Source organism: Phyllosticta citribraziliensis (genome assembly GCF_038025025.1).
Source record: "Phyllosticta citribraziliensis strain CPC 17464 chromosome Unknown J3D65scaffold_4, whole genome shotgun sequence".
NCBI classification, from domain to species: Eukaryota; Fungi; Ascomycota; class Dothideomycetes; order Botryosphaeriales; family Phyllostictaceae; genus Phyllosticta; species Phyllosticta citribraziliensis.
The window spans coordinates 1,249,548-1,275,600 of NW_027117341.1; the positions used below are offsets into that span (position 1 = coordinate 1,249,548).

The following is a 26,053-nucleotide window of genomic DNA, read 5'->3' on the forward strand; positions in this document are numbered from 1 at the left end:
GAAGGTGGGGCGAAGAACCGTCTATCGAGGAACTTTCATCGCCTGTCCCGTTTGCGGAAGTCAAATGACTCTGGTTTCCAACCCGCCCAGCACTATCCTTCCTAGTACCACGGTTTTACTGCACAAAGAGCTCGATTGTTGGCATCTATGGAGAATTTTCGACCCGGTACACGCACATCTCGATTGTTGGCCATGATGCAGACAAAGCCGCGCCATCTCGTGGCTTCGTTGTACAAAGAAATCCCTGCGCTCCACGCGAGGTTTGCGTCCACATCAAACGTCTTGTTCTCCCACGTTGTCTTCGCACTTTTCAGAATGATTTCCGTTTCATCTCAAACAGAAGAGCCGCATCTCTTGACTGCGGCCCAAAACCACCTTTACTGCCGCCCCTCATGAAGCGCGAGATGGCACGCGGATCGAAGCTGAGAAGTTCTCGGCGTTCTCAGTGACCCAAGAGAGTCCAGACTTTGGCCGAATCTGGTTAGTAACAATCTCATTGTTTGGAGGTGGCCTTTTCAACTAAACTGATTGAGGATAGCTACGACCTAGAAGCTGGATCGCTCGCCATATCGGACCCCAGCCGTACTTCCCATCGGGTTTGGTTGCCGGAATACCATGTGAGCTGTGCTTTGATTGGCACAGGGAATCTGGTCGACCAGAAGTGACTATTCGCTCTGAAGGAGCTGCCTCTTGCGCAGAACAGCCTTACCTCGTAGTCCGCCTTCCGCATTCAGATTGACGCGGTCACTTGGTTCGTTTCGTACGCCGACTTTAATATCGACTTGTCCTCCCTGGATGAGCCAGGAGAAGTTAATCTCCTCGCTTAATCGATACTTTTGCCTCCCTGGAGTCCACTTCACAAGCACTTCTCACGATGGGCAACAACCTAGTAACCCCGTCGGACAATCTGGAGCCGATTCCTCTGATCAATCAGCAAGCAACAATATTGGGAGTAAGCGTGGTCTTTGCGGTATGCATCTGCTCAAGTCTCGACCTCCATTTTACTTGCTGACGTTCTAACTTTATAGAGCCTTGCGGTAGCAGCAGTGGTGCTTAGGCTATATGCTCGCTTCAAGCTGGCGCACGCTGCAGGGTGGGATGACCTTATGGTATCACTCGCCGCAGTATGTGGAGCGAGCCAGCATGACTTTTCAATACTGAAAAAAGCAGATATCCTCAACGGTAGGAACTAGCTTGCTGAATGTTTGTGAGTTTTTCTCTTGAACCGTCGTAAGCGTCTGTGCGACTAACAGAGTCCAGTACCTGAACATGGACTTGGACAACACTTGAACACGCTCAACTTTTACCAAATCCAAGACTATCTCTATTGGTTTTGGGTGGCAGAGCTCAGCTACATTTGCTCGACCACTTTGATCAAGGTGTCTCTTCTTGTCCAGTACCTTCGGCTGTTCACAAACCAACGCGGAATGATTCGGATCATTGTGGCTCTGATTGTGTTCACGTCCATCTGGGGTCTTTGTTTTCTCGGAGTCGCATTGTTCGGCTGTCGCCCGATCCACAAGTTTTGGAAGTTGCTTGAAAAAGGTCATTGTGTCATTGGCAGTGGCCGTAGTTTCTTCCTCACATTTTTGGTTCACGCGGCTACGTCCATGGTTCTAGACTTTGTTGTTCTGTCACTGCCTCTTTTCACCTTGTCGCGCATCGATCTAGAAGGGGCCAGGAAATTTGCAGTGGCTGGATTGGTTACCCTAGGAGCCATGTGAGTCTCCATCTGCTTTCATTCTCTCAAGCTACCATGTTCAAAAGACTGACCCACCGCAGCGTCACCATCATGAACCTAGTCAAAGTCGTCTTGGTCGTCAAGACTCAAGCTGGATTCTACCCCGTTACCGACCCGACTTTCTACGCTCCTCCGGGGCTGATCCTGTCAGCTCTGGAAGTCGACTTTGCCATCCTCTGCGCCAGCATCCCCGTGTTCTGGCCCGTCATCTCCAAGCTCGGTTTCGGCCGAATCTTTGTCGTCGACGAGGTGGTTGTGCAGACGCAGCAGAGATTGAGGGGCATGTCTTCGTCGCAATTCGAGACTGACTCGGAAAAGGGCGAAACAAAGAATGGCAGCTACTCTTACAAGGATCCCTTTTACGAAACCAAGATTGGCGGCGACATTGGCGTGTTTTCAAATCACGGCGACGACATTGAGCACGCTGTCAAGATTGAGACGACGGAAGTTCCGATGAACCATATACGACAGCTATGTTGATACTATGATAATGATCACCACGAAGATACGAGCACAAAAGACATTTCTCAAAAATAACCCCACCACTTCAGTATGCTTTGACACCAGCAAGTTGCAACAACCGATTCGTCATTTCGGGAGGCTCCAAAGGTCGGTCCCTGTTCTGCGGGTCCAGCTTGCCATCCCTGAGTGGAGGACCTTGCACGCGCAGGTTGCTGTTGAATGTGAGCTCGGGCCTCTAAAATGAATGCAATTATCAGACAACACATACCAGTGAGGCCAGTGGGTTGTTCCTTGCCAGTCTTTGAACAGCTGCACCTTCATTTCAACGTCCTCTGCCTTGGCGAACTTTTTCGGCGTCATGCAAATGTACTGCACATGGCGAATTTGGTCGCCTTCGGGGAGGCAGGCATGGTGCATGGTTCTCGAATCCCAAAGCACCAGATCGCCCGGCGCCATGTTGATCTTGACCTGCTCACAACCGTGGTCTTTGAACCACCGGACGTCGTCCTCAGAGAAGATGAAGAGATCCTTGAAGTTCTCCTCTTCCGGCGGCTTATCCTCGTGGTCGGCTTGCTTCCGCGTCTCTTGGAAGAATTCGTTGAATAGCTTACTCGACCCTTTCATGAGAATGAGACCGCCGTCCTTGTCGCCGTTAGGAGCGTAGTTCAACAATCCCTGTACACATTGCATCCCAAGGCGTTCGGGGCTCTGGTCCGTGTGCGGCCACGGACTCCATTTCAGGTCCTTTTGGCGGGGAAGAGCGATGTTCATCCCATCAAACGATACGAGAAGCTCGTCGGTTCCCCACAGTTTCGAAAAGACGTCAATGACGCCCTGCTCACTGTGAACCCTGTCAGCAAGAATACGAGGGAGCAAATACGAGCGGCTCCGGTCAGTGACGTACGTCCTAGCCTCCCAAACGAATTTTTCATGCGTTGACGAGTAAGCAAAATACATCGAGCCTTTGAAGTTGACGGGCAGATGTTCTTGTGTCCAGGTGCTTTCGTCGTTGGGATCGAAGCCGCGGCCGAAAGACTGCAGCCACTCGATCTGCTTTTGGCGATAGTAGGCCGCGCGCTCGGGGCTGATGACGTTTTTGACAACGGCACAGCCATTCTTGTGGAATTCGTCTCTCCAGTCCCCGTAGACGGTTCCGTCGTGGGTGAAGAGGTCTTTGAACTCAAGGCTGCCCATTTTTGCGTATTGGATTGAACGAAGGAGCCGACTTTTCTGGTTTGTCGAAGCTTCAATCGCAATGCTGATTTTATAATACCCTGAGGCGAGTGTCTGAAGACGACAAGCATTCAGGAGCGGGACTGTGGGCATCGTGAGCGCGAGAGATGCGGTGGCGCTTCTCGCTACTCCGCATCTCGACGCACGTGGCTGCTCGCCACGGCAGTCGCGACGCCCACAATTCCAGCGGGTCATCCCGCCCCCACACAGCTTCCAGACTCTGGGGAACTGTGGACAACATGAGACCCTCAGTCCCGTCGACGGGCGATCCGTTAAGTAGCGAAACGGAAAGTGAGGGCGCAGCGATTTCGAATTTCCAACCCACTGGTCAATCGCCTCCACTCTGACCAGCCAAAGCACGAGGAGGTCAAGCTCTTACGTCCCCAAGATCTCGACCAGAAAGACCCAAGCCACGATGCCTGTTCCCGTTCAGGTGGCGTACAAGCCAATTGATCAGCCGACGATCGGCGTCAACAACTACCAAGGCTTCAACCCTGGCAAGAGTGAGGTCCTCCCTAAGGGCTGGAACGGTTACGACGCGCGGCCACTGGAGAGCGACATCAGGATTGACCGGGACGTCGAAATCGTCGTCCGCGATGGCTGTCGCTTGTACGTCGACGTGTACCGGCCCGCTGACGCCCAGGCCAAAGTGCCGGCCATTCTTGGCTGGTCGTGCTATGGCAAGGCCTACAGCGCCTTGAGCATGTTGCCAATGACGGTGTGGCACTGCTGTGTCAAGCGCGAAGAGCTCAGTGGTCTTGAAAAATTCGAAGGATTGGACCCATTGCGGTGGTGTCCGAAAGGGTACGCCATTGTCAGCGTCGACACGCGCGGAACCGGCAACAGCGATGGACAGATCCCGGTGATGGGCAGTCAAGACGGAGAAGATGGCTATGACGTTGTTGAAGCGATTGCAAAGATGGACTGGTGCAATGGCAGCGTCGGGATGGCCGGTAACTCCGCCCTCGCGATCTCTCAGTGGTTCACGGCCGCGCTGAATCCTCCCTCGCTCAAGGCCATAGCACCTTGGGAGGGAGCGGGTGACCTGTTTCGGGAACAGTTTTGCCGCGGCGGCGTTTTCTCTATGAGCAACTTTGACCTCATCACCAAGGAAATCATCAAGGGCAACTCAGGGGTCGAGGATTTTGCAGAAATGTACCGCCGCTCGCCGACCGCAAATGCTTACTGGAACGACAAGCGCGTTGCCATGAAGAATATCAAATGCCCTGCTTTCATTCTCGGCTCCGATGTGTCATCGCTGCACACGATGGGCTCCATCCGCGCCTGGTTGGAAACACCTCACGAGAAGAAGTGGATTAAGTGGGGCAGCAAGCAAGAGTGGTTTGAGCTCTACTCTGTCCCGCACTCAAACGAGGAGCTTGCTATGTTCTTCGACCGATATCTCAAGGGCGAGGAGAACGACTGGGAGAAGACGCCGCGGGTGCAGTGGTCGGTACTACAATTCGGCGACAGACCCGCCATCGAAGACATCGTCTTGGAAGACTACCCGGTACCAAACACGGAATACAGGGAATTTTTCCTCGCAGATGGCAAGCTTCAACAAGAACCCCCGACAAACGAGTCCGTCCAGCAGTACGACTCGGAGAAGTTTGGCAGCATCGCAGACTTCGACTTTACCTTTACAGAAAAGACGCGTTTGCTTGGCCTCCCCAAGGCGATCCTCTACATGTCATGCAAAGAGAAGGACGACCTCTGCGTCTTCGTGATCATCCGCAAGAAAGATCGCAATGGCAAGACGCTTATGCACCTCAACTTTCCGGTCGAAGCAACGCCAGTGAACTGCATCGACGAAATCCCCGAAAAGCAGCGCGCGAGTCTCAACCTCCACCAAGGGAGCGTGGGGATCCTTCGAGCTTCACAACGCGCCATTGACGAGTCGAAGAGCATTCATCCGCAATTCCCCTTCCACCCGCACGAGAAGCAAGAGAAGATCCCGCCGGGCGAGATTGTGAGGCTGGAAATCGGCATTTGGAACGTCAGCATCGACTTTGATGCTGGCGAGTCGGTCAGTGTGCAGGTTGGTGGCCAGTTTCCGAGTATTGCTGAGTACAAGTCGTATTCTGCGCCGCGTCCGGAGCATGAGAGGAATAAAGGGTTTCATTTGATTCACTCTGGCCCTGAGCATCCGAGCAGTGTTATTCTCCCGGTCGTTCCAGTTTCTTCTGGATAGGATCTAGAACCTCAAGAACCAGTGTTTCCTAGCCTATTATACAGTGACATCTATATTCTTCTTGCTCTTTGGACCTCTAGATGCTTAAACTCTCATTGAGGAACCTGAAAGCCCCTCATTTTTCAGATCCCCAGGTGCTCGGATACTTCGAACACTCGTCACGTTACAGGGCAAGTGAATCTTTCACCCTTTTGCAACGCAACTTTTAACAAAATCATCTGGAAGAAGCTCTGGAGGATTTCATCCTCTTAATTGCACTTCTACGGCGGCAGTTGAATTGGACCAATGGAATGACTGCACATTTTCTCCGCATCTTGCGAATATATAGAACCTGAATGGAGCCGGCCGAGAGCTGCCACATTTGGGTGTGGAGAAGAGACTACCCGAAGTGGCTAATCAATTCACGGGTGCGAAGCCACCTTACTCGCAGCAAGCCAATGCCTCCGCTGCCCACAAATCCTCCCCACACATCCGTCCAGCCACCCGCAAATCAGATGACTGGCAATACCCACAACAATTTTCATCAGGCCGTATCGAAGTGGAAGCGTGGGCGCTCACTGCACAAGAGACTCCGGCGGGATGTTGGCATTCGTTACTGTACAGATATATTCAACCATCGCACATCCGTCGACGGCATTTCCAGGCCCATGACATTCCGACTGTGTCAATTCTCTTGCTCCACTTCTACGACTGACTGCCTTTCAACATGTCCAAACTTGAGGACGCCAAACACGGCCATGTCGAACACCGTGAAGTGGTCGACCAGCTTGGAACGCTGCAAGAGCCCGTCTCCCATATCACGGGGACGGTCAAACTTGCTGAGGAGTCGGATCTTTTTCTGATTCCTGCGCCCAGCGCAGACCCTCGCGGTTTGAATGCCCACGGACGTGCATCCCCTCTGTAATCAAGCCTGATGTCGAACAGATCCTTTGAATATGTCCAAGTGGCAGAAGATGACTTTCATCACCCTGGTGTCAGTTTGTACGTGCGCTTGAATACTCTTGAAGGTCCCACAAAGACAAAATGCTAAACCCGAAGCTCAGTCTCTTCTCTCGGCCTCAGTCTTGTCTCTGGGCTTGGAGGCCTTCTCAGTTTCTACATCCCCGCCTATACGGCTGAAGGGGCTACCTACGCCGACATCACTGCGTTGATGACGTACCCCTCGATGTTCATGGGCATTGGAAACATCATCTCTATGCCACTGGCGCTCGCAGTTGGTCGTCGCCCAGTATTCCTCGCATCGACACTGCTTCTCGTTGTGTCTGCGATTCTGTGCGGATACGCAAACACATATCAGTACCATTATGCTGCTCGCTTAGTCCTTGGTCTGGCGGCTGGTCAAAGCGAAGCCTTGGTCCCTTTGATGGTTCAGGTGATTCTCCTTGTCTCAATCACACTGAAGCTGGCATTGACGACAAGCGCAGGAAATTCACTTCCTGCATGAGCGTAGCCACATGCTCATGATACAGTCTGCATCACAAACGATTCTGAGCGCAGTATTGGTTTTGTGCGCTTCTCCAATCGCTGGGGCCATCACTCCTAGATACTGGTACGTCCTTGGAGGAGGGATTGCGGCCGTTCAGGGGATTCTGTCAATATTCTTCGTCCCCGAATCGCGATACTCGCGTCCGCTATCCGCCTACCAAGGCGAGTCGAGCGGCATCCAATACGGATCTGGAACTACGGACGCCACTGGCAAGGCAGCATGGACTCCAGTGACGAGGTCGAATCGACCCGAGCTAGACTTTGTCAACTTTGAGCCTCGGACGGTCCTTTCTGACATGAGACTTTTTGTGGGCAAGGCAGATTGGATGGAGGCTTGGTATACGTTGAAGGTCATCAACTTTGATCCCATATTAAAGCATCTGCTGACTTTTCGCAGAGCATGGTTCAGGTGCTGTTCTTTCCAAACGTCTTCTGGGCTTTTTGTCTGAATGGACTCACGATAGGCGTCAACGTGGCCATCGGAACAACTTATGGCGCCATTATTGAAGCACCTCCGTACAACTGGTCTGCTTCATCGGCCAGTTACGTCAACGCCGGTCAAATTGTCACAGCTCTCGTCGCTCTGCCACTTCTGGGAACAGGCTCGGACAAGATCATCAAATGGCGAGCAAAGAAGAATGACGGAATTCATGAGCCGGAGAACCGCCTCTTACCCCTGATCGTGCCTATCATGGTCGGCATCATCGCTGCTGTTCTTCACGGAGAAGCTTGTCAACACCCAGGAGACTACCACTGGTTCGCCCTCGTCTTCGCCAACGCCGGGTACTACTTTTGCTTTGTAGGAGCAAACATCGCAGCAATAACTTACTTACTCGATTCGTACCCAGCGCGTGGTGGACCAATGTTGGTGGTAATCTGCGCACTGAGAGGGTTTGTTAGCTTCGGCGTTAGCTTCGGTGTCGCTGATTTCATTGAGAGATCTGGGTATGACGGTTCGTTCGGCACGTACGCCGGCTTGACTGGTCTCTTTGGTTTGCTCGGAATTGCGGTCTTTTTCACTGGAAAGCGCATTCGTGCCTTTACTGGCAGATGGACGAGGAGCCACGATCCCACAAAGCCTACGATGACGCATTGAGGGGCTTTGACGCTGAAATGGGGCCGAGGGAGCGTATGTCACAGGCTACGGGATGTGGACGTGGACCCGCAACGAAGCTTTCCGTATGGAGACTCGTAAATGATGGACAGAGAAATAAATCCTACGTTGCCAATCAACTTGCCAATATCAAGTGTCATCCACCACCTCTCCGGGGCAATTCTCTCGCCATTGCCACCCAGTCCACGCCTAAGATGCTCATATGCGTGTCCAACCCCTTCTCGCCCGACAAGTCAAAGTGGAGCATTTACAAATGGCCTCGGCGGAACACCCAAGCGAGCAACCAACCACTTACATCGTATCCTGCTTACATTTACCCCGCATTTCCACGGAGCCTTGGAGAGAGCCAAAAATTAAGCATCCCCACACCCCACATCTTTAAGTCCCCCGCAGTCCCCGTTTCCAGGAAGCACTCGCGAGCGGCTCAACACACATGCATTTCTGTCCGTACTGCAATCGGTCCTATGAGCGCGCAGACCATCTCAGCAGACATGTGACTTCACGTAGGTCCTGAATGGCCTCGTTTGTCGTCCAGACCAATCAGTTGACAAAGTCTGTTCAGACCAGAATTCGAGGATATTCAAGTGCTCGGAGTGCTCAAAAGGATTCAACCGGAGGTTTGTCAGATATCCCCGACTAGATATGGAAATGGACGTTGACCTTGACTCCTGAAGGGATATTTTGAGGCGGCATGAAGCGGCGCACGAGCGGAATGAAATTGAGGGAAAACCGGAGTCAAAACGACGAGTCGGTCGAGCTACCAGAGCCTGCGAGGCGTGTGCGCAGTCAAAAAGCAAATGTGACGAAAGCAGACCGTGCAAGGTACGTTTGCTCCCCGGAGTAAGGAGGTGGTATACAACGAGCATCCAAGTTCCGAACGGCTACGGGGCCAAAGGTAATTCACACAACTCAATGTGACGGAAGTGGGGATCATGAGAGCAGCTGTGTTTTGTCTTGCTGCAAACCAAACTTTTGATATTGCTGGAGTTTGACCAACGTGGACTGACTTTGCAGCGTTGCAAAACGCACTCCGAAGCTTGCGTAGACAGGCCTCCCGCATCGATGCGACCACGCAAAGAATCTACTGTAAGAAATCGCCTGTCCAGCATTGCGTCAACGAGTGCTACTGCAGAGAGATGCGACAGTGTCGCGGACTTTGTTGACCAGCCGACATCGAGCGGCAGTGATCCCACTGCTTTGATCGCAGAAACCGACTTCGCAGCAATTAGCGGCAGCTTAGTCGACGGCATCGAGAATCTGCGAGATCCAACAGAATCAAGCGGCTCGACGAGTATGGCGCCGGAGTTTGACTTGACGCAAAGTTTGCCTTCGGTGCAGGTCCCGTATGACCTGCTGGATTTCATGAACCAGTCGGACTACTTGATCGAGAACGTCGATATACTGGATTTTGATCTCGGGCTTGATAACCCTCCGCTATTTGATACGTCGGACCCAAGAGATGTTGCAGACCCGAATGCAGGAGAAACTCAGGAGTCGAGCAATTCCAGATTTGAAATCTTCAAGCGGACACCATGGTGAGTAAACTCATAGCAAACTGAAGCAGGAGCCAGCAGGTTAATTCTTCAAGGTTCTGGAACCCGTCGTCGAACCAAAGCACCTTCAGCGAGCACGTCCAGATGCCGCTTGACGAGAATGGCGTCAATGTAGCCTCATCGCCACACTGGCCCTACTCCATCGAGCTGTGTATTCAAGACAAACTTGACCAAGAAGCACGAGACCGAATCTTCCAACTGGTGACGCGGACTGTGGGGACCAAAGTCTCAATTCCTTCTTTCCCTTCTGCGCATTTCTTGGACATCCTCGTCAAAAATGGGATCGCAAAGAAAATCGAGACGGACGCTTGGATCCATCCTCACACCTTTTGCGCGAGCAAGACGCGCACCGAGCTTCTTATAGCTCTGGTTGCGGCTGGTTGCGTTTGTTTTGGCATCATGTCTGTGGGCAAAACGGGCGGCATGCTACAGGAAATAACCAGAGTCGCTCTAAACAATCTGGTGTGTTTGGACACGAAGCCTACTCAATGACACAACTAATTTTTGCAGGCCGAAAGCGACAACAGTGTCCTCCGCGACTTGCAGTATCTCCAGGCCTACATGATCTGGCTCGACGTAGGAATTTTCTGCGGATACAAGAGAAAGATGGAAATCGCCGAGAGTGACTTGCAGCCTCTATGTACTGTAAGTTTAAGAAGGACTGTATCGTTGAGACTCACTTACTCATAGACCCAAGGCTTTGCGCAAAGCTGGAGCTTTCAATGTATCGTTCTACACCAGGATCACGCCGAACGCGAACGACAGTGACGCAGTACTAGAGCAAAAGTGGCGAGAATGGGTGAAGCAAGAGTCTTACAAACGGTCAGTGAACTCTCATGACCATTTTGGCCAAAGTTGACGGCGCATAGTCTTGTTTATCATCTCTTCCAGCACGACATTTTTGTCACCTTCGCCATGAGCCGTAACCCAATTACTTCATACTCGGAACTCTCGGTGCCGCTGCCTGCTGCTCGAAATATTTGGCTCGCAGAGTCTCCCTCATCTTGGCGGGCAGCCCATCTTGCGACGTTGCGGGGACCGGGCCCGATTCACAACTCGCTCAAGGCGCTCCTGACAAAGCCAGACAGAATCAGTCTGTTGTCAGGTGACGCAGATCAAACTCTCTCGCTATCAATCTTTGTCGCTGGCATCGCAGCGCTAGTGTGGGATCATCGAAAGCAAGTTTCCATCACGGAAGACGGCACCGGGGAAGATGACCCTAAGACGCATCTCTGGATACAAAGTCGGCGACAAGACCTGTGAGGCCTCCGCAGTCCCATCCTCCGCTCTCTACGGACCTTGACTGTCCAACAGATACCAGATGCTGCAAAATGCGCAAGCAATTAATCCCTCACTGCCCGCCGTGCAAGCACTTTTCGTCGAATTTCTCATGATGAACCTGCACGTGTCGCTCGAAGACGTCCAGCGCTTCGCCGGCAAATTCGGCGAAGACGAAGCACAGCGCTCGCACGTCAGTCTGGAGCGGTGGAGCAAACAGCGACAGGCCCGGACGGCCATTTGGCATGCAGGCCAGACGCTGCGCGCCGCGCGCAATGTGCCGCCGTACCAGCTCCGCGGTTTTGACTCCATAGCCACGTACTACGCGACGCTGACCATTTGGACCTATGGTGTTCTGCACTGCAACTCTAGGAAGCGGCAAAGCCTTTTGTCAGACACCACCGCCACCATCGCGCCCGACGATGACGCCTTCGACAATGGTGGGTGCTCCTCGATGCAAATGCTGGATCACCCGCCGCCTGAGATCCATCTGGACGGCCCAAGTAGCCAAGATACCATCGCTTTTGTTGCGTACAATCGCGGACGCGCCGTGTTACGATTGCTGGATCACCCTCTGGACCCGGTGGGTAAGAGTAACGATATACTGGATCTACGCCAGGTGATGGCTGTCGGGATCCAGGCGCTCGAAGGGAATTACCCTGACTCGGACAAGGTTGAGGACCTGCCGCCTTTGATTTTGAGCCTGAGGAAGTTGATGCAAGATTTGGGAAGTCTGCCGTCACAGTTGTGAGTTTGGGAGCTAGTTTGATTGCCAACGCTGTGGGACGTGTCAATTTGAGAGGGGAAGGTTTCTGTCGTCAGGGGGGTGCGGAGAGAAAATATTCACATGCTTGAGAGAGCAGTTGGAACACGGAGAGTTCCACGCCCCAAGGACTGTATGATCAAGAAGCACTCGTTTCCACCACTGCGAAGGAAGAACGTACTAGATTGTACCAGGAACAGGAGTGCTGAGGCCAATTAAATGGTTGCGTGTACTGCCAATTTTCACCAAGACTCAAGAACTCCATTGCAGGAAGTAAAATAAGTCAAATCGACATGCACTGGTACCCTCTGCATTCATTTGGAAAGAACCGACCCTCAATCGTGTACAATCGAGTCTGCGACTACTGACTTGAACTCTCTCAAGGACTCACAACTTCCTGCTACTTTGCCGACGCCTGCAAGCGTTGCAGATGATCCTTTGCACCATTGTACGAACAGTTGTAGTCCATGAACTCCAGGGAAGTCCTATCCGAACAACAAGTCAGCTCGAAAACAACTTCTTCCACAAATACTTCAACTTACAGCGTCACCTTCGACCTCCCCTCAGCACCCTGAGCTGTTGCCGGTCTAGCAGCATTACGAGAGTACTCCTGGATCAAGGAGGCGCGCTCGTAGCGACAGCAAAAGACGTTCGCAAGCCGGCGCTCCACGTCCTCTCCAGAAATTCTGGAATCGACGTCTTCGAAGAACGCGCCCAAAGCCTCGGCATCTTCGACAGACTGGCTGGCACCCTGGCCCTGAGTCGGCAGCATCGCGTGACTGGCATCGCCAATAAGCATGACGCGCCCCCTATGCCAGCGGTCCAGGGGGTCGAGGTCGCGCAGCTGCCAGAGACCAATGGCTGGCGAGTGCCGAAAGATGGACGTGACCCAGCGGGGAAAGACTTCGAAGGCCTTTTCAATTTCGTCCAGCGAGGCCTCGGTACTCCACGTCGTTGTGGAAGTGTCGACGTCGAGCGTCTTGTCGGGGACGAGCGCGACGATGGCGTAATCTTCTGTGCCTCTGCAGGGCCCCATGACCAAGCGCCGGTCGTAGCCCATCATCATGGACGTGAAGGGGTCTGCAGGATTGATTTTGCTAGCAAACTCACCGCCCTGGAGCTTCTCGATTGGTATCATCAGTCTGTAGGCTGATACGCCAGTGGGGATGGCGTTCTGCGTGTTGCCCAAGACAAAAGTGCGGAGTTTGGAGTGGATGCCATCAGCTCCAACGATGAGATCACCATAAACGCTGGAGCCGTCTTCCAAAAAGACGATTCCAGCATTGCAGTCGGCATCGATGACGCGCGATGAGAGGCGCAGTTCGGCCGGCTTGCCCGGCAAATCTGACGAGGTTGCTGCTGCTTTGAGCATCGAGTGCAAGTCTTGTCTGTGGTAGATGATGCGGTCCTGTCCCGATCAGGATTATTGCCCGCTTGGAAGACTGATTCGCGGTCTTACAGCGCCATATTCTCGCTTCTGCACAAGAGGGATTTCCTTGACCAAGTCTCCGTCTATCGAGTAAATGCGAAAGCCGTGGTCAACGACTTTCTTGGTGGCTGGTAGCTTGGCTCCCAAGCCCCAATTGTTCTCCAGGATCTTTGAAGCATTCGGTTGGAGTGATATGGCGGCTCCTACTTCTTTCAGTAGGCTGGATTGCTCCAGGACCTGAATATCTCTGTTCGGCCCGCGTAGAGCTACAGCCTGTTCTTTGTTGTCAACTTTTGCTTCGACGGTTTCATTCCATCGCACTTACTGCGCAAAGGCCAGCTATTCCACCCCCGACAATCACTACTCGGAACGCGCCCGACGAGGTCTTGGAATAATTCATGGTCAAGTCGCAGAATCAATGAAGAGAGGAGTGAAAAACCAAATTGGAGGAGTCAACAACACAACAAGAGGCCTAGAATCCGGAGCGTACCGGTATCATGCAACGTGATGACAGTCCAGCTGCCTTTCCGGAAATGCGGGGGACGAAACGTGTGCCATCGGAACTGCGGGCCCTCTTGGGAAAGCGGGCAGGACCACGCGCCGCAGGCGAATCTGGGGTCCAGAGCTCCTCCAGATGACATGTGGACTGAAAGCGCCTTGATTATTTGCATATATGTAGATCCGAATGCAGAGGCTAAGTTGAAGTCAAACAAACTCGTTCGAAGCACATCGGAAAGTGCAACATGTCTCCAAAGTTTCAGCCGCAGGCCCCTGGACCCAACCGTCTCTTCTGTTCGGAAGACGACTTGAAGTGGGGAGACTTTCGTGATGACCTTTCGCGAGATGGCTTTGCCATTGTGAAGGGAGCCATACCCCGTGAGCGAGCGGACAAGATTGCAGACCAGATGTACTCTTGGCTGGAAAGCTTGTAAGTACGGATCAGATTTGGGGGGAGGCAGTCCAATGAAAGACAGAATTCGCTTGGTGTTTGAGAATTCAAAAGCATCCGGGCTCTTTTGAAGAAAATGCTGATATTCGTTGCTTGACAGCGATCTGGGCTTCGACCGCAACGACCTCTCCACAGTGCACCACACCAAGCTCCCCGTCATCAACGAAAAGGGCATGTGCCTCAACTACGCCGTGACTCACGAAGACTGGGCATGGGCCGTCCGCACGGAGCCTGGGGTCATCTCCACTTTCGAAAAGGTGTACGACACGCACGACCTCATCGTGTCCTTTGACGTCGTCAACTTCGGCTTCCCGAACCGCAAAGACATTGCACCAAACACGCCCTGGCCACACCAGGACCAAGATCCTGCCAAGGGCGGCTTCCGCTGCTTGCAGGGACTTGTGAATCTGCTTCCCAACGGACCAGACGACGGTGGGTTGATTGTCTGCAAAGGTGGTCACAGGCTCTCGGAGCAGTTCCATCGCGACATGGCCTGGGAAGACCGCATTTCAGCGTGGACCAACGAGTGGTACGGTTTCACGGACAAGGGGATGGAATGGCTCGAGGAGCACGGCTGCAAGTGGGAGAAGCTGTGCGCGGAGCCGGGCGATTTGCTTCTCTGGGATTCGAGGACGCCTCACTACAACCTGTCGTCCACAACCGACCAGCCCAGGTTCTGCATCTACACCTGCTACATGCCGGTGACTGAAGCGACGCAGGAAGACTTGTTGCGGAAGCGCGAGGCGTTTGAAGGTAAGCATCGCTATTTCGATCTGACGGCTATTACTGACGCTTTCAGCCTGCGTTGGTACGACTCACTGGCCAAACGCGAGACATGTGGGCAGCAACATTGCGAAGCGCGATGGCGTTGAGGATCCACACAACCGTCTGCGGCCGTTGAATGAGCCCGCCCTGGGTGAACGTGGATTGAAGCTTACAGGAATCCCGTACATTACCGCTTAGGGAGTTGGCAGGTCGTGAAGACTTTGGCCGATGTCTTACACCAAGGTCGAGATTATGTAGGTGTCAGTGGCATTCGATTGAAGGTCTGCCTTGAGGTATTGTCGTTACCTAGTTGAACTATGTAACAAAATCAGCAACAATCGTTCGACTCTTTGAGATGGTGGTCATGCAATTACTCCAGGTTTTTGATTGCTCCATTGGTGGCTTCCTTGCCCTGGAAATTGTCGCATCCTTGAACGCTCCCTGTTGTTAACCGTAAGATGAGGCGGCTCGAACGCTCCTCGTTTTTCCCTTGTCGACGTGCTTCCCGTTTCCTCATCCTTCCGACACGAGGGGAAAGTTCCTCTCATCACCCCAGCTTGGAACAATACCCGTCGCCAGATGCAATCCAGTACGCGACTGCAGCCTTCTCTTCTCGCTGAGGGTCTTTTCCAGCATCTTCTTCTCTTCCTTCCTCATCGCCAAACTCCCTCCCAAACGGCGCAAACGATGAAACGACATCCGTCACTTTTTTTCTTTCCTTGGTATGAAGACGACACCGCGGCCAAGGCGTTCAATTGTTTCGAAGGACAAACTGGGGATGAATGGCACGCCACGTTACGCCACACACCAACTCTGCATTCCAGCGCTTCTGGGCTTGCTTGGCCGACTGCTTGGCTTTGCTCGGCATCATGCTGCCTCGCAGGTACCCTTCTAAGCAGCCTGCCCCCACGAACAGGTCAGTAAAGTACGAGTACGAAAATCTGCATCCTCACGATACTCTCCGCCACGCGCACCGCCCAAGCTGACCTCAGTCCAACAACCTCCGCAACGCTCACACAAACTGATCCCACACGCTGAACGCCACACCCAGCGCCCAGCCAACCTAGCCTGGTTGGTCGTTGGGTAGGCATGCCAGGCACGCCACCTTGGATGGGCAGTTCCGTCCGTCGGTCGACAACCAAGACAAGACAAGACGCGGCGGGTCCGTGCAGCTTGCCCTGGCGGGGCCACAGGCGCGTCTGAGTGGACGAGGCCGCCGGGCCAAGGTCTGGGTCAGACGTTTGAAGTTGCGCTCGTTCGTGCGAGGGAGGGGACGTGTGTGGTTGGTTGGGAAAGGGAATGGAGGAGAGGACGCGGGCTTGGCTGTTTGTGGGCGGTGGCCATCCTCTCGTGGATGCTTTGGTTTGTGCGCCGCGTGTTAACGATGATGGGTGGATGAGGATTTGAGCTGGAGGACGCATTTGTGGGCGGCCCGCGATTGGTGGGGTTAGCTCTGTTTGCCGAAGACTGAGCACTGTTTGCTGTGAAGTGATGGCCTGCAAGATGAATCCACATGGTCTTGTGGGCTTCTTAGATGCAGACGACCTGAACTATCATGTAGCAAGACCTGCAGGTGGACGTGCGTCATTCATGGCGCTGATGGCTTTGGCCTTCATGTTCGAAACATTCGCCAGTCTGCCAGACGTTGAGGGCTCACTACCCTCTGCACGACGGTTTGGATACGTCGAATCGAGACAAATGTCAAAACCAGAGGAGTATCCTTTGGAGAGTATGCTCTGGTACCCGAAGATTCGGTCTCACGCATAACGTGCAGATTGCAATTGATCAGGACCAAACTTTCCGAAATAGCTTGATTCAAAACACTATTTAACCTACCTGTTCGGCCCGTCCCCGAGTCGGTTCAAACACCGATGGTTTCTGATCGATAAGTTTCGCATTTCGAGTTTTGGTCAGGAAGCTAACGAACACATCCTGAATGTAATGTCGTAGTCGTCGAAGATTCCAGTACTACCCCATCTCCGGTGGATTTTCAGTACTACATCACCAGTACATGCCCGCAAGCAGATCCTAAAGTTAGCACGACACACAACTCACACCAAACAAAGGGAGAGTAATTGGCAATCAAGCTTCGTCTTCGGGGCAAGCCCTCGGACTCGGCGACACCTTGTGTGGGGAAGATACTTTTCGTATTCCGGCTACTCATGATCGTGTCCGTCCCTGCCTGGTATATCCGAACCCAAAAAAGCCCTTTTGTTGTCCCATCTTACGCCCACACACCTCCATCACATCTTGTCGATGGTGGACGAGTTTACTGGCCAGGGCGGCGGTCGTTGAAGCGGCGCGGGCGCTCAGCAACCTGCTGCTGAGCAACGGCGACGACGTTGACGGGGATCGAGTCGAACTGCAAGGGCTTGTGAGCAAAATACGGACCGAATCTGCGTCAAGGAAAACTTACGCCGAGGCTCTTGAGCATGTCCTTGGTCTCCTGGTCAATGTCGAGCTGGCCGCTGTCGCTGTTCTGGGTGAAGTCGAGAGCAGAGACCTCGGGGACGTATTGGTCCTTGCGCTCTCTCTCCTCCTCCTGCAGCTTGAAGGAAATGCCGCGGACGGGACCACGCTGGATGCGCTTCATCAAGTGGGTGGTGTAGCCGGCAATCTTGTTGCGCAGGCGCTTGGAAGCGATGATGGCGATTTCATCGCAGATCCTCTGTTTGGACTTTGTCAGCATGGCTGGTCCATTTGCCGTGCAAGAATCGCGCGAACCTTGTTGGTCTCGAAGTCGAGGGTGAGCTTGGGGTAGTAACGCTCAATGACGACCTTGGCGGACTTCTTGACGGTCTTGGTGCGAACGCGACCCATTTTGGCTGTCTGGAGGTGTTGGGTTGGAGAGAGAGAGGTTGTCCGAGGCGGTGGTCGTCGTTGTCTTCTCCAGGAACGCGGAGGGTATCCGAAAAGTCGACTGTGCGGATGTCGGCGAATTGCGACAAGCGAGGCCGACATCACGTGATCAGTGATAGCCGGCGCCCGGGCCCGCGGGACTCCTTCCTCCCCCTTCCATTGGCATGGATGGACACACATTTACATTCTCATCCTATGTACCAGATGGAGCCAGTGTACATCGCCACTGCGTTCATATCTACAGTCGTCTCGAATAGATCTTGACTTTGCAACAAAAGAAAGATTTTTGCCACATAGCCAGTTCGGACATCAATTGAAAAGTGGTATTGTACATTCCCCTCGCAATTCAACCTTGGCCCGTCCTCGACATCTATTTGCTGTCCACCGGCGCCCAAAGCCATGATAATGCCCATCGTCGCCTCAGGGGTTAGGTCCGAGAATGTTCATCAGACTGTCTTTAGTCTCACCCCCGTCTGCCTTTGGGGATGTTTGCGCCGGGAGCGACGTCTGCCCGGACAGCGTCGGCATTGGTATTGGCAGAGGGTCTGATCGATCAACCTTCGACGTGTGCGTCTCCGGATCGTTAAAAGCCTCGCCCGTGTAGGCTGCCACCTTGAAGTCGCTCACATGGGTTGCTTCAAGTGTGATGTGGCCATTCGAATCGATGCTCGCGTGGTCCGGTGTGACCCACATCTTGTGACCACCGGGCTGTTCAAAGTCGTATTTTATAAGGTCTTTCGTGCCGGCATCGAAAGATTTTTTCAAATCGGTCACAACACCAGCCACGCCAATCTTTGTGTTGATGTTCGCCCCAGCCTGAGATCCCAGTAGGCGGGCTTTGGTGGGTGCATAGTCGTCCCGGGGTCCCAAGATGGGGTTATTATCCATGAAATTGCGAGTGCGAAGATACGAGAGACCAGCCGACGGATGAGTCCGGGGCTTGCTCATCACGTTGCTGCCCAGGTAGCCTGAATCAACCAGATGAGAGTCGCCCATGGTCGCCCGTCTGGCTTCCTCTCTTAGGTCGGGCATGTCGAAGTACTGAATGATCCACCGGCTGAGTGGCGATGAGAGGCTCGTATCTTCACGCAGCTTCTTCATCCACACCTGGTACTCTTCCTCTGAAATCTTGAAGCCATCCTCCTTGGGAATATCAGTACCCTCAGCCCTAGCCGTCTCGATTCGCTGGACCAGTGCAGCCTCGGTGATCTTCTTGCGCAGGAATCCGCCGAAGTTGCGCTTCGCGCCTTGCACCTTGATTTTCAAGAACTTCTCAAACTCGCCAGTGCTCATTTCGCCGACCCAAGGACCATCGTATTTCCACTTGTGTTGCCCATTGCTGCGCATCTCGGCATTCAAGTGTGTGTTGTCCTCGTGCTCGTCGAAAACAGAAACGAACTTGGGCGTTTGAGAAGCTCCCGCCTTGCGTCCGGGGAGGCTGATAGGCATGTTCAACTGTTGCCATTTTTCCAATGTGCGTACGTGGTCTCCAGCACTTTCGAAATCGGTAATGAAGTTGATCGTGTCTACTTCAAAGACTCTCATGGCAGGGGCCGTCGACCTGGTGGTTTCTCGCATTGGCAGAGGCCGTTTCAGACCCCAATCGCCTCGGTGTAAGCTCGATGTCGGTGTTGCTATGGCCTGGTAGGTCGGGAACGCTTGGGTTGCCGTCTCTGAGCCGACGCTGGACTGAAAGGCGCCATCGCCCTCGAACGGCGGCGGGATTGGAGGCGGAAGCGAAAAGAGTCGAGAGTTGCGCAACAGCTTGGCGGTAGGAGAGGACAGCTTGCGCGCTATCCGTTTGGACATGTTGAAAGAAGGCGGCACGGCTTGGTGCCCCGCTGCAATTGGTGACGTTGTATTCCGGTCGCGATGGTGGAGTTGGGTTGTGGTCCGCTGGAAATGTCCATTCGTTTTTGCCGATCCTCCGATTTGCGCACGGGCCATGAGTACAGTCCGGGTTCAACAGTTCAACACCGCGAGCAGACCTGGGCCGTCAATCCAAACTAGTGCCTGCAGCAGCTTTCTAAATCTACCACTCGCGATTTGCTGCAGGTTTCCACAGACGAGATGGAGGGAAGTTAGCTCCTGGCTTGATCCTCCCGGTCACGACCTGCAATATATTTTTCGAGAATACAGCCGCCGTCAGTTCATCAATACCGCCTGCACCTCAAACACAAGGCACGCTGCCTCTCACCATGTGAGCACACTTCGGTACAGCAGATTGCCGCTTATGGTCAACGCTTTGTCTGTCATCCAAATCGCCGTTCAGTCTTCTATCTAGAGACTGGCGAGGTCTTGCTCCCATCTCGAAGTACATGCTTTTGGTAGTCCACGCAAAGGGTATCTTGCTGTGCGAGTCATCCACCATTAACGCCGGTCCGGGCCCAATGGAATAGTCGAAGAACATTGTTCCCAATCCTACTTGCGTGCAGCAAGTGGTACTCTGCCCAAGAGGTCGTTCTGAACACGCCCTAGGTCAGGACCCAGTCCCCATCATCATCTTGTTCTTGTGGATTGCTCGAATTTAATTTTGGCTCATATCCCTCGACGGATGCGTGGGCCACGGCGTGAGGAGGTTTGGGTGTCGAGACGCTGTCGTTTTCCATAATGACGTCCTTGACCAGGCCTCTCGACTTTGCCGATTCGACTGGTTCGCCCCTCTCCAAAGCCAAGTCGGCCATGGCTTTATCCAGCGCTTGTGCGTCTCTGGGGCCAGAATTGGTCAGAGAGAGGTCGTTCATGATTTCGTTGAGATAGCGCGGCTCGGATGGTGATGGAAGGTCGTCAATCATAAGCTCCAGGCCGTGCGACGTTGCAGCTCTTCGAAGCCAGGCCGGCTCCTCGTCCAGCTGGACCTTGACAAAAAGGGCCCGGCGCGCGCAGTCTTCAGAGCACCACAGCTCCAGCTTTTCTCGATCCACAATCTGCAGGTTTCGACCACGGACGAGGAATTTTTTCTTGGCGCCGTTTTTGTCAACCTTGGGCGGCCTGGGGCAGAGGGCGTAGCTACAACGGCCAGCGCACTTGCGCTCCTCCAGCAGTGAATCGTAGTCGGAGGGCTGGAAATTCATGATCAAGCTTTTGAACTGTGACGCGTCAGCGGGCGAGGGGCGCTTGGGATCGGCGTCCGGGGAGGACGGAAAGTCGAGGAGCTGGACAATGGCATCAAGAATCTGCGCCTCGACGTCCTTTTGCTGCTGAATCAAGGTGGCATGATGGAGGGCTATTTGTTTGTTCCGGTCACTGGAGCGCGGGTCTCGGCGAGGCGGGGCCCGGCGCGCTTCTTGCGGTGGCGCGTGGGCGTGCTGGTGTTGGAGTTGTTGGTGGGCATGAGAGTGGGAGACGGAGTGATCTGGGGGCGCGTTGTTGATCTTGCGCAAGATGGACTTGGGCAACGCAGCGCTCGCGTCGAATTTGGGAGGAGGCATTGGAGCTGACGAGGACGATGATGGCAGTGCATGCATTCGCGACGGAGGCTGCGTGAGGTGTCAGTGGCTGAGATGGGTTTGGTCAGGTCGTCGGGCTTGCTTCGCAGCGTCAGGGCCTCCTCACCGCAGCCAGACCTGAGCCAGAGCCAGATGACATCCGCCGCCCTCCTTAGTTAGCTCCGCCTCTTCCACACGCACGCACGTCTGTCTGCATGAGGTCGCCTCCCAAACATCCACCATCTGCGCCCTCGCCCGTCCGTCTCTGCCCATCTGCTCCTGGTACGCTTCGTCCACCTGCATTCCGTGGCTGCCTCTCCCGGTCATTCGAAGCTCCGTCGCTGACGCAATGCCCCGCCAGTCCACCGCCAACGGCCTTCACTCTTTGTAGTCAACCGCCATTCCTCTCCACCGCGCCATCTCTGCCTCGACTCGATCAAATCCTGTGTGTCCGCAGCGGGCTGGCCGCAGTAGAACGAGGCCCACAGTCCGCACCACGCTTCCTAGCCCTGCGCTGGGCCCGCAACCGCCATGTCTTCACCCCCGTTCAAGGTGAAGGCCATATACGACTACAACTCGGGCCACGAGGATGATTTGAGCTTTGCCGAAGGTGTCGTCATCACTGTTACAGCCGAGGAGGATGCCGACTGGTACATCGGCGAGTACACGGCTGCCAATGGCGGCAAGCAGGAGGGCTTGTTCCCCAAGAACTTTGTCGAGCGCTTCGAGCCTGCTCCTCCTCCAAGGCCTGCCCGTACTGCGAGGCCGCCGCCGCCGTCCGAAGCACCCTCTGCTTTGGAGCAGCAGCCCGTCGAAGATGCGCCCAAGCACGCGCCGCAAGTTCAGCCAGAGCCTCAGGAGCAATCCCCTGTCATTCCCCAGGCAACAGCTCCGGAGCCTGTCAAGGTCGAAGCACCCAAGCCGCCCATGTCTCCTCCGCCAGTCACCTCTCACGAGCATCCTCCGGTCCCGAAAGCTTCGAAACCGGCTCCCGCGACGACTTCTGCCTCGTCAGGCAGCAAGTCGCCCCCGCCCGTGGCCGAAAAGCCGCAATCCTTCAAAGACCGCATCGCTGCTTTCAATAAGGCCGCCGCGGCTCCCGTGAAGCCTTTTAAACCAAGTGGACCGTCTACCGGTTTCATTAAGAAACCTTTTGTAGCTCCTCCGCCAAGCCGCGATGCCTACGTTCCACCTCCGCGAGAAGCGGCGCCTCAAAAGGCTTACAGGCGGGATGAGGACCCGGAAATCGCTGAAAGACAGGCCCAAGACCATGAGAATGCTGCCAAAGCAGGTCTCGCTGGCGGCGCCTCTGCTGAACCTGAAGGAGAAGACGACCAGCCGAAACCCACAAGCCTCAAGGAGAGGATCGCGCTTTTGCAGAAACAGCAAATGGAGCAGGCGGCGCGCCAAGCCGAACGCCAGTCTGAGAAACCAAAGCGGCCGCCCAAGAAGCGCGTTGAATCCCATGATACTGAACCTCTTTCCGAGACAACCGAAGGCGGAGATCCGGAAGAGGCGAACGCTGCCAAGAAACGTCATCCACACGTGTCCAAGGCCGCCGAGACTGGACTCCAAGAGCCTTTGAGTGATGGCAATGAGGCTGATCAATCTGCTGCCGGTGAAACGACCGAAGATGCCGAAGGCCTGTCAACAAGCATCGAGGACGATGAGGATAAAACCCGCGCCCAAGCTGCTGCTGCTCCCACACCCAGGGCCGCGGCGGCGCCGACCCGCGAACCAGAGGTTGGCGACGAGGAGGATGCCGCAGAAGAAGACGGAGAAGAGGAGGAGGAGGAGGAGATGGACGAAGAGACGCGCCGGCGAATGGAGTTGAGGGAACGCATGGCCAAGATGAGTGGAGGCATGGGCATGGCTGGCATGTTTGGTCCACCTGGTGGCATGCCGATTCCTGGGATGAAGCCGCCAAAGAAGACTGCTTCTGGTTCGGAGAGGAAGTCCACTGAAAGCAGACGTGAGGCAGAACAATCGCCTCAATTGCCCGCCCAGCGCGTCCCTATGATTCCGATTCCCGGCATGCCGCACCCTGCAGTGCGAAGTCCCGATTCTGAAGGAACCGAGCTCGCCGTTGAAAAGGAGGATGAGCCGAGACACCCAGTGACCGAACCATATGATGCCGAAGAGGTTCCGGACGTCGAAGATGTGAGGTCAGAAGCCTCCTACAAAGGTCATCTCGAGGACAGGCCGGTTCCTGGTCATCCCCAAGGTACGTTCCACATGCGTCAACGTGCCGTCGCTGCTACGCACAAGCCCATGAGGTCCTCGCGTTCACGCAAGTCTCGATGCTCGACAGTTAGCTGGTCGTCTGTCACGACTGATGGCCAGTCGGAGTACATCTTGACAATCGAGGTCTCGAGTAGGTTTCGTTGCACGCAGCGCGCCTTGACCGTCTTTTCCCTAACGCGTGGCGTTACTCACACATAACAGAGAGAAATCCTGCTGCCAATGAATATTCTCCGGTCTCACCCAGCGATCGCACGGCACCGCTGCCTCCTCTTGAGAGTGCGTATTGAATTCCCTTGGCTGATGTTCTGCTAACAACCGCAGCCCGTCCAGTGCCGCCTCCAGTACCACGTCCTACCGCACACCATCACGACGAGAACTCAGACACTGAAGATGAAGACACTGAAGCGCCCAAGGAGCTCCCAGTTCGTGGACCTCCTCCACCAGTCCCTCAATCGCCGCCTCCGCCGCACTCGGCCGAGCCAAATTCTCCCCACGTGCCGTCGAGGCCTTCTACGTCTTCGGAAAAGCGCTCAAGCCGAGCAGTTCCCCCAATTCCCATGGGAAGTCCGATTGTGTCGCCTGTTCAAGCCAGACCGCCGCCGCCGCCGCCCCCCGGTGCCCCTCCGTCCAAGGCCTCTTTGGATGCCACGCTCTCTCCTGATCTGCACGCCCAGAGGGAAGAGGAAGGCGAGACTGACTATGAAGGTGATTATGACACCGATATAGCCTCTACCGCCACTCACAAAGATGCGCTCAAAGCACATCTCAGAGACCAAAGCCAGGACGACAGCACCTTGGCTGGCGACACTCCGGTCAGGTCTCCTGTTGCGGGTCCTCCTCCAATCCCGTTGGGCACAGCCCCGCGCGCGGTCCCACCTCCGCCTCCCCAAGAGCCACCGCGTTCAAGAGCGTCCATGGACGCGCCCAGAGGCGCGCCGCCTCCGCCTCCGAGAGAGTCTGTGGACTATCCTCGAGCTGCGCCTCCTCCGCCTCCCAGGGAGTCCCTTGACGCGCCACGAGCTGTACCGCCACCGCTTCCCCGCGATGCGAGGTCACCGTTAGAGGAGGACGATTATGACCCGTTCAAGAATGCCCCAGGAGCCCGAGCGCCTCAGCCGCCCCCGGTGCCGCCGCCAGCTACCCGAGAGCCAGCGACTCCCGCTGAGGAAGCAGAAGAGGATGAGCTTTACGCCAGTCCACCACCGCGTCGGATGAGCCATAGGATGAGTCGACACGCCGCTCCTCCACCACCACCCCCTCCTCACCAGGAGATTCCTGAATCCGCGATTCCGAATTCGCCGGGACGAGGCTCTATGCAAGCCTCGCGCCGATCTGTTGATGTGGAACGGGCCGTCGGCTCGCGTCGCTCGATGGATCAAACGCGTCCTTCCATGGACCACGGTCAGATCGCGAATGACGTTGATTTGGGCCACGGCAGCAAGTGGTGGACGCAGCCTAATACGCCGCCACCCGTCTTCCAAAATCGCAAAGATGTTCTTTTCGAGATTGAGGAGTCGACTTCCACGAAACGTGGCGGAAGGGCGATTGTTCAAAAGGATGTTTACATCTTGTTCCAAGACTACTCACAAACGGTCGTCACCGCGCGCTATTACTCGCACGACCAGGAACAGGCTTCGTTGGAGCAGCGCCACGAAGGACCGCCGGCAAAGCTTCGTCAAGACCAATTGGAGAAGGCGTACGACCACTTTGGGCGTCGCATCGCTGACGACGTGAACAACAAGAAAGACAGCGTGGTTGGGGATGGCTCTCCCCAAGCCCTGGTTCTAGATCTGTTGGCTCCATTTCATGACGCGCTTTTGCCCGTTGGCACTCGCGCTTATGGAGCTCTCGTCTATGCCAACCTCGGAAACGCCTCGGTGCAACAGCACGACGAGATTCGTCCCGGCGACATCATCAGCTTGCGCAACGCCAAATTCCAGGGCAAGCACGGCACCATGCACGCCAAGTACAGCATGGATGTAGGCAAACCTGATCACGTTGGCGTTGTGATTGAGTGGGATGGCACCAAGAAGAAGATTCGCGCGTACGAACAGGGCCGCGAGAACAAAAAGGTCAAGGCGGAGAGCTTCCGCATGGCTGATTTGCGCAGCGGCGAGGTGCGCGTGTGGCGCGTCATGGGCAGAGACTGGGTTGGATGGGACAGTGCTCACTGAGTTGGTCAGGAAGCAATTGCATGGGGTGAACGAGGTCTGTACGGTTGTTGAATTGAGCGGGTGCATTGGTGGGTGGCGAGCAAGCGTGCTTGTTGCGTGTCTGTCGTTGCCATCATTGTTGTAGCGTCGCATCGGGTGGTGAGGATAGTGGTTTTTGTCATTACTGCCTTGGCAACAACGGCGGCCTGGTCGCAGTACCTCTGTTTGGTTTGTTGTGTTGTGTTGTGTTAGCGCAAGGATGCAGGAGCAACCCCTGGTGTCAGCTATGTAGCTTGGTAAGTAAGGTAGATAGTCTGAGGGAGATGGAGCGTTCATTGCAGCCCAGCTTTTCCCAGAATGCTTTTCTCTGTTGTGGCGTGCTTTTCAAGTCCCTTTTACTCAAAGT

The 26,053-nt window shown here is 54.7% G+C and overlaps 12 protein-coding genes across 12 annotated transcripts; 7 read left to right on the plus strand and 5 right to left on the minus strand.

Annotated features, from left to right (window-relative positions):
- The first annotated feature begins 664 nt into the window (after positions 1-664).
- Positions 665-2,275, plus strand: J3D65DRAFT_287992 (uncharacterized protein). Its single transcript, XM_066795133.1, has 5 exons — positions 665-970; positions 1,029-1,124; positions 1,171-1,207; positions 1,261-1,720; positions 1,783-2,275. Exons 1-5 carry the CDS (start codon positions 875-877, stop codon positions 2,219-2,221), a joined length of 1,128 nt encoding a protein of 375 aa, XP_066656923.1. The 5' UTR covers positions 665-874; the 3' UTR covers positions 2,222-2,275.
- On the minus strand, positions 2,175-3,509 carry J3D65DRAFT_619350 (uncharacterized protein). The gene is made up of 3 exons (XM_066799737.1): positions 3,108-3,509; positions 2,472-3,044; positions 2,175-2,415 (listed from the first exon to the last, which is right to left on the minus strand). The coding sequence occupies exons 1-3, from the start codon at positions 3,395-3,397 to the stop codon at positions 2,289-2,291; spliced, it is 990 nt and encodes a 329-aa protein (XP_066656924.1). The 5' UTR covers positions 3,398-3,509; the 3' UTR covers positions 2,175-2,288.
- A 170-nt stretch (positions 3,510-3,679) lies between these two features.
- J3D65DRAFT_287968 (Alpha/Beta hydrolase protein) lies at positions 3,680-5,734 on the plus strand. The gene has a single exon (XM_066795132.1). It carries the CDS (start codon positions 3,852-3,854, stop codon positions 5,625-5,627), a length of 1,776 nt encoding a protein of 591 aa, XP_066656925.1. The 5' UTR covers positions 3,680-3,851; the 3' UTR covers positions 5,628-5,734.
- Positions 5,735-6,000: 266 nt separating this feature from the next.
- On the plus strand, positions 6,001-8,351 carry J3D65DRAFT_619353 (major facilitator superfamily domain-containing protein). The gene is made up of 5 exons (XM_066799738.1): positions 6,001-6,496; positions 6,552-6,608; positions 6,671-6,999; positions 7,052-7,462; positions 7,510-8,351. The coding sequence occupies exons 1-5, from the start codon at positions 6,334-6,336 to the stop codon at positions 8,206-8,208; spliced, it is 1,659 nt and encodes a 552-aa protein (XP_066656926.1). The 5' UTR covers positions 6,001-6,333; the 3' UTR covers positions 8,209-8,351.
- Positions 8,352-8,524: 173 nt separating this feature from the next.
- On the plus strand, positions 8,525-9,190 carry J3D65DRAFT_288454 (uncharacterized protein). The gene is made up of 3 exons (XM_066795137.1): positions 8,525-8,729; positions 8,789-8,843; positions 8,901-9,190. Exons 1-3 carry the CDS (start codon positions 8,660-8,662, stop codon positions 9,142-9,144), a joined length of 369 nt encoding a protein of 122 aa, XP_066656927.1. The 5' UTR covers positions 8,525-8,659; the 3' UTR covers positions 9,145-9,190.
- A 329-nt stretch (positions 9,191-9,519) lies between these two features.
- On the plus strand, positions 9,520-11,808 carry J3D65DRAFT_666359 (uncharacterized protein; the record flags this gene model as incomplete). Its single annotated transcript, XM_066802914.1, has 6 exons — positions 9,520-9,761; positions 9,815-10,241; positions 10,290-10,424; positions 10,477-10,601; positions 10,649-11,038; positions 11,094-11,808. 6 exons carry the CDS (start codon positions 9,520-9,522, stop codon positions 11,806-11,808), a joined length of 2,034 nt encoding a protein of 677 aa, XP_066656928.1.
- Positions 11,809-12,220: 412 nt separating this feature from the next.
- Positions 12,221-13,649, minus strand: J3D65DRAFT_550899 (uncharacterized protein; the record flags this gene model as incomplete). The annotated part of the gene is made up of 4 exons (XM_066797013.1): positions 12,221-12,305; positions 12,363-13,228; positions 13,280-13,522; positions 13,575-13,649. The coding sequence occupies 4 exons, from the start codon at positions 13,647-13,649 to the stop codon at positions 12,221-12,223; spliced, it is 1,269 nt and encodes a 422-aa protein (XP_066656929.1).
- A 241-nt stretch (positions 13,650-13,890) lies between these two features.
- J3D65DRAFT_619370 (uncharacterized protein) lies at positions 13,891-15,317 on the plus strand. Its single transcript, XM_066799739.1, has 3 exons — positions 13,891-14,177; positions 14,299-14,951; positions 14,998-15,317. Exons 1-3 carry the CDS (start codon positions 13,993-13,995, stop codon positions 15,159-15,161), a joined length of 1,002 nt encoding a protein of 333 aa, XP_066656930.1. The 5' UTR covers positions 13,891-13,992; the 3' UTR covers positions 15,162-15,317.
- Positions 15,318-16,760: 1,443 nt separating this feature from the next.
- J3D65DRAFT_619373 (40S ribosomal protein eS17) lies at positions 16,761-17,837 on the minus strand. Its single transcript, XM_066799740.1, has 3 exons — positions 17,688-17,837; positions 17,380-17,631; positions 16,761-17,325 (listed from the first exon to the last, which is right to left on the minus strand). The coding sequence occupies exons 1-3, from the start codon at positions 17,781-17,783 to the stop codon at positions 17,233-17,235; spliced, it is 441 nt and encodes a 146-aa protein (XP_066656931.1). The 5' UTR covers positions 17,784-17,837; the 3' UTR covers positions 16,761-17,232.
- Positions 17,838-17,971: 134 nt separating this feature from the next.
- J3D65DRAFT_619374 (mitochondrial 37S ribosomal protein bS1m) lies at positions 17,972-19,689 on the minus strand. The gene has a single exon (XM_066799741.1). It carries the CDS (start codon positions 19,629-19,631, stop codon positions 18,243-18,245), a length of 1,389 nt encoding a protein of 462 aa, XP_066656932.1. The 5' UTR covers positions 19,632-19,689; the 3' UTR covers positions 17,972-18,242.
- Positions 19,690-20,311: 622 nt separating this feature from the next.
- Positions 20,312-21,097, minus strand: J3D65DRAFT_539162 (Rtr1/RPAP2 family-domain-containing protein; the record flags this gene model as incomplete). Its single annotated transcript, XM_066796717.1, has 1 exon — positions 20,312-21,097. A coding segment is annotated over one exon (786 nt), but the record flags the coding sequence as incomplete, so codon positions are not given.
- A 290-nt stretch (positions 21,098-21,387) lies between these two features.
- Positions 21,388-26,040, plus strand: J3D65DRAFT_619378 (SH3 domain protein). The gene is made up of 3 exons (XM_066799742.1): positions 21,388-23,474; positions 23,696-23,770; positions 23,816-26,040. The coding sequence occupies exons 1-3, from the start codon at positions 21,782-21,784 to the stop codon at positions 25,666-25,668; spliced, it is 3,621 nt and encodes a 1,206-aa protein (XP_066656934.1). The 5' UTR covers positions 21,388-21,781; the 3' UTR covers positions 25,669-26,040.
- The last annotated feature ends 13 nt before the right edge of the window (positions 26,041-26,053 follow it).